Source organism: Oculina patagonica, chromosome 10, assembly GCF_052425735.1.
Source record: "Oculina patagonica isolate OP01 chromosome 10, crgOcupat, whole genome shotgun sequence".
In the NCBI taxonomy this organism is placed as follows: Eukaryota; Metazoa; Cnidaria; class Anthozoa; order Scleractinia; family Oculinidae; genus Oculina; species Oculina patagonica.
In genome coordinates this window covers 13,470,414-13,476,248 of record NC_135767.1, presented here as the reverse complement: position 1 = coordinate 13,476,248, position 5,835 = coordinate 13,470,414, and the positions used below count along the sequence as shown (strand labels likewise).

The following is a 5,835-nucleotide window of genomic DNA, read 5'->3' as shown; positions in this document are numbered from 1 at the left end:
GCTTGGTTTTGGCTTTCCAACACTCAATCGAAAATTCATTGACTTAAAAACTTGTTTTGTCTTGACAATGTGCTTTGGTAACTGTTTATCCAAACGTTCTCATATTCTCTTTCAGATACAGACCAGTTATCTTTAATAGCATGTCTGCAACAGTGCCCAACGTCGAATCTCGAATCAGCGTTCTAAACCTAACCCTAAACCCTAACCCTGTAGAGTATGTTGTGTGTCAAATATTATTATTAAGATTAAACAGATAGAAATATCACAATAGTGTGAGACAACCACAACTGTATTTTTCCATTTATTTCTTATTTGGGAATTACATTTATCGATCTCTACAGGCTATTTAACTTACGCTGAAATGTTTGTATTATGTGGCCAGAGTGGGCTAACAAGCTCCACCTGGAGGTGGCCAAGCTGTCCTCTTTCATCGAAAACTTTAAATGCGTTTCCGCGTTCTCCCCTCTTTTTGGTGACCGAAAACACTTCGCCTTCCTCTACTTGAAAAGGACAGAGGTGATACCCTTTGACTACACAAGAAATGGAAATCTTCACAGACATGGCGCCGATGATGTGTTTCAGTGTGTTTGCAAACGCGCCGGGAAACGCGTTAAATCAAGCAAATGCCTTTGTAGCCGGGTTTTTACTGTTGCACAATCAGCTATTGATTATCAATTAAAATCAATGAAAATCAATGAAATTAAGACGGCTCGGTGAGTGATTTTCGATTTTTATTGATTATGTAAATTAATCAATATCAATCAATTGATTACTATTGATTAATATTGATTATATTGATTGAAATCAATGATTGATTTTCATTGATTGAAATCGTCGGGTTCTTATATAACACAAAGGACCAAATAGTGGCCTCAATCCCAAACTGTGAACCTTAAAGCTATACAAACCTAATGTTTATTATACACTAGTGATAATGTTCATGTAATATATATTCATGAATGTAGTCGGAACAATTTCATTTAAAGGAACTTCTTAATTCATTATTGTTATACCAGTACTTTGTAATTTCAACGTTCGAATGGCTCTATCGACTGATGTTGTAGCAAAGGCATTAAATTTGACATTTCTATCTCTGAAGTTCTCAAGAATGTCAGGATCTCAAAGAGGTATAGGGCTCCAGAGACCGGCGAACCAAAACATTAGGGCATCGGGTCCTGCTCACTATACGTTACAGCGGTCCGCGACAGGATGAAACTTTTAGAACTCATAGCTCCTGCCAGTCCCCCACCCATTCCTTTTGGACCCTGAATTCTTACAGGATTGTCTCTCTATTAGGATTTGCATGTTGTCGTCTCGTTGCATAGTGTTCTCTCGTGATGTAATTGATTGAAGACTGTGCTCTAGAAGCTGCATTAGAAAGAACCTTGCGGAACCTGTCGTTTAGAATCATGAAAAGCCAAGGATTTACCGCGCTGTTAGCGTGTCCTGACCAAAAACAAAGGAACATCACATACGGAGGGCTAGCGTTATGAACATCAGGTCGAAATGCCAAAATAAGATGGTAACATTGAGCTGGAAGCCAACACAGTGCAAAGGCAGCGGTGATTATGGAGAGCATGCGCACAATTCTTCGTTTAGTCTCCTCGTTTCGTTTTTCTATGTCTGTTGAAACTTGTCCAGGAATATTTCGGTGGCGAAGCGTGCGGCCAACCAAAACATACAACAATGATATCACTAAAAGTGGAATAAGGTACATAAATAGGAACAGATACATGTAATACACCTCCATCCCAAATTCTCCAAGCTGTTCAAACTGAGGCGTACAAATGAATATACCCAATGGCTTATATTCTACAAGTCTCCATATAACAGCAACAGGAATGGAATAGATCATTGAACTCAACCAAATTACGGCAGCAAGGACTTTCGCTCGGCGAAATCTTGGAAAACGACGAAGAGGAAAAACTACGCCCAAGTACCGATCCACTGACATAAGGGTGAGACTGAAGATAGATGCTGTGAGAGTGACGTAAAAGCTGAAGTACACGAGTGTGCACGTGACATGGCCTAGAATTCCCGGCAGCCACTTTCCGCCGGTGTAAAGCCATTCTATAGAAACGGGCATGACGATCAAAGTTACCAGAAGGTCAGCGGCGGCCATGTTGACAAACAGAAATCCAGTTAGAGTCCTTGTGTCACGCTTCTTTGTAATGATGCAAATTAGAAGTAGATTTCCAATGAGAGCCGCGAGTATTGTTATGCAGTACAACGCAGTGAAGCCCATGACTTGTCGAGTGCTCAGGAAGGAGGATTGCTCTGTTAAAGAAAATAAATATTTTTAAATATTTTTTTTTTAAATAATTGAATGTAACTAGTAACCTGGCCTAGGGAGTAATCCCTTAGTTTTCATTATTAAATAAGGAATGGCTAATGTTAAATGCCGGTTTTAAGGCGGAGCTTAACATAAAGGTTCTTTTCTGTCGCTTTTGATGAGTTTTTTTTGGAAATATCTCGTTCGCTTTTTAGCAATGCAAAAACCCTATGCTCGCCCCATAAATCTATGTTCAGGGGTGTTGGTTAAATATTTGGGTGATTTTTGGAGGTTTTTGGGAGGAGATAGTTTTTTCTTAAAGGAGTTATAAAATATAGAGAAATAAGAAATATTAAAAATTTGATGTAGTTTTAAAATTAGAAGTTAAAGTTCAAAATTAGTGGACGGACACATGACAATCCCCTTACTCTCTTGCTCTTGCTCTTGCGTGGGGGGTCAACTGTCTGTTGGTGTTCCAAAAATAATTTTCTCCTTTTTATTCCTTTTAAAAAATACTAAAAATTTCACTCAAATTTACTTTAAGTCCCCCCTTAAACCCCGGGCTTACACAGATTTCTGAAGGTTTATTTTTTTTTTACCCACGCGATAGCTTATGCCTGCAGGTTATCGCAAAATCTACTGAGTATGCCTTGCTTGATGGTTTCAGATTGCCAGAACAACATGGCGGCAACGAAGTGGATAGTTTACAAAATCTAGAATTGCGACTGACCCAACTTAACCCTCACTATCTCGAAATGTAATAACTACAGAATGAATTAACAAGACCCATCATTGAATTCACCATATACAAAAGCGTTCAGCACACTATACTAGAAACAACGTAAACTTCGTTATAAAATTTGTTAGAGCCGTAACATTTGTTAGTGCGATTTTACAGTAAATTGCCTTGCAGACTATTGACCCATCAGTCAGTAAGAGTAAATTCGGTAAGACTCGACGAAAATACAGTTAATGTGGCCACAGGCGTGGATAACCCTTCAGTGCCTCTTCTTTTCGCACGATTTATACCTTCGAAATGAACAACGTTCTAGCGAATCCTGTGGCGCAAAGAGCTTAAATTGAACTTTGCTTGGACAAGAATGCTGTTATCAGTCGAGCGTTCGAAAGCGGTATGAAAAGATTGGATTAAATGTCACATTGCTTTCGAGATGTGATGTTAAATCACTCTGTTGTTTAGAATATGACTTATTTTCGAATCATTCAGTTTAATCTCATTTAGGTCGTTCGTGCGTGACAAAAATAAGGGCTTTTAGAGTGATTACATGATTTTATGGGTCTTTGATTATCATTTATGCAAAACTCACATATGTGAAACCGTAAACCCGAAAAACATCCACTGAACGTTCTGTGGTTAAAATATCAGATGATTTGAGACCCTACCGGCCACCTTTTTTTCCTTGCTTAATCTACTATTGTAGGCTCAAATGTAAAAAGTCTATCCAATTACTCCGGCCTAAGCTTGTTTTATCTATAGAACAATGTTTATAAAGTTGTAATTTACGTACACATAGCATCAAGACAAGAATTAGGCATTGTTTTCTTTCCACCTGGATCAGATATATTTAGAGAAATATGCAAACCCCGCTTAATTTCGAACCCCTGCTAAATGGAAATTGGGACCTACCTTCTGAGAAATTCATACTTTCTGTATGCTCCGTATGTCAATACCATATATATAATGTGCGTCAGGATGAAAGAAGTCATTTATCGTGATTAAGTCAACAAGAAACTATATCAAGTGTGGTCGATAGAGCTAGCACCAGCTCCTCGCGCGGTCAACTTCGACCTAGCAGTTCACAATTAGGTTGTCGGCTGCGGAACGTCCAGCTGGGCGGACTGTTGCTTTTCGTTTTCGAAAATATTTCAGTTTATCCGTCGCCTCTCGACTGTTCTCCATATCGTTTGTCTATTGAGCACCACTGTGACATATCCGGCTGATTAGCAGCCCGTCAAGTCTTTACCCAAGTCTTGTCCCCAAAGTCACGCTAAAGGCCGAAACGAACTCAGCTGCAGCCGGCTGCAACGCTATCTGCAAACACGGCTCTCAGACCTTCCACAATCGTCAGTCACAAGGCGAGTCGCTAGCCTTTCCTTGTTTATCTAAAGAAATTAAGTGGTACCAGATTCGGCACAATTATACAAGAATTCTAGCGTGTCAAAAAGAGAGTCCCCCCGTCCCCGGTCCCGACTGTAAATACAAAAACAGTTTGGATGCAGGGGACCACGCAACGAAGAAAAAACTGCTTGGCTTCTCTGCTGCCGGATCTCTTGTTCAAGAAATGCTCGTACCAGACGTCACTCTAAGTGCTTATAAAACCAAATTGATTGCAAGGCTGGTACAACGGCAGGAGGGCAAGATTTATTGGCCAATATTTCAACTGGCAGAGCTAGTCTTCTTCAGGGCCAGTACTATAATATAAGGAAAATAACGGCTCTAAAATTTGAATTTGGATAATACAGTGTGGGTTAATGTTTAACTAATACAGGCTATATAAAGATATACGGTGACAAGATATATAATAATAATAAGGAAAGATGCAAAGAAGAGGCTAAGGGGGTAAAAGGGATCTAGGGAAACGGGGGGAACCTGGGATTTGCCTGTTTGTTTCCCTGGGAAAATGAAACTTTGGTCACTTGGACTGGCAATCACAAACAGGAAAATGAGAGTGGGACTGAAAGTTGGGACTTCCAAAAAAATAGGCTAAGTTATAAAATTTGGCAAAATTTGGGCTGGAAAGTGGGACTTATCACCCACTACTCCTCAACCCCTCCTTTCAAGCAAGACCCTATTTAAAGGTTGATCGGGGCGTTTACACTCTTCTCAAATTCTTCAGCTGCACGGCATCCTTTATATAGTCAAGATCAATATCACGATCTTATGGTGGCCCATATAGGACATGAGCAATTTTTTTTTCGATTGAAATTTTAACTCAAATTTCAGTTACAAAAATCCGTATTGTGTAATTGTCTAAGCGTACAACTCGGATTTATACTAAAAAATCTTAGTTGTAAACATGCATCGTTCAATGTACAACTCGGATTTTTACCGCAAAAATCCGAGTTGTTAAATTTCCAGAAACACAACTCGGATTTTTAACACAAAAATCCGAGTTGTTAAATTTTCAAAAACACAACTCGGATTTTTAACACAAAAATCCGAGTTGTTAAATTTTCAAAAACACAACTCGGATTTTTACCGCACAAATCCGAGTTGTTAAATTTCCAAAAACACAACTCGGATTTCTATCGCAAAAATCCGAGTTGTTAAATTTCCAAAAACACAACTCGGATTTCTATCGCAAAAATCCGAGTTGTTAAATTTCCAAAAACACAACTCGGATTTCTACTTCAGACACGTGGTTTTCCGCCGGGAACAGCTTAAAGTGCATGGTAAATAAAGGTGACGGGCCTACACGACTCCTACGTTCGTGACATCAGGCAAGACCAAGGTTTCGTTCGTGACATCAGGCAAGACCATGGTTTCATGGTTTCATGGTTTTTGCCTGAACTAAACTATATAGTGGCATATACAAAACGCAAAA

At 39.3% G+C, this 5,835-nt stretch overlaps 1 protein-coding gene across 1 annotated transcript; it reads right to left on the bottom strand.

Moving 5' to 3' along the window:
• Positions 1–567: 567 nt before the first annotated feature.
• On the bottom strand, positions 568–4,171 carry LOC144667478 (prolactin-releasing peptide receptor-like). Its single transcript, XM_078528899.1, has 2 exons — positions 3,918–4,171; positions 568–2,277 (listed from the first exon to the last, which is right to left on the bottom strand). Exons 1-2 carry the CDS (start codon positions 3,931–3,933, stop codon positions 1,274–1,276), a joined length of 1,020 nt encoding a protein of 339 aa, XP_078385025.1. The 5' UTR covers positions 3,934–4,171; the 3' UTR covers positions 568–1,273.
• Positions 4,172–5,835: the final 1,664 nt, after the last annotated feature.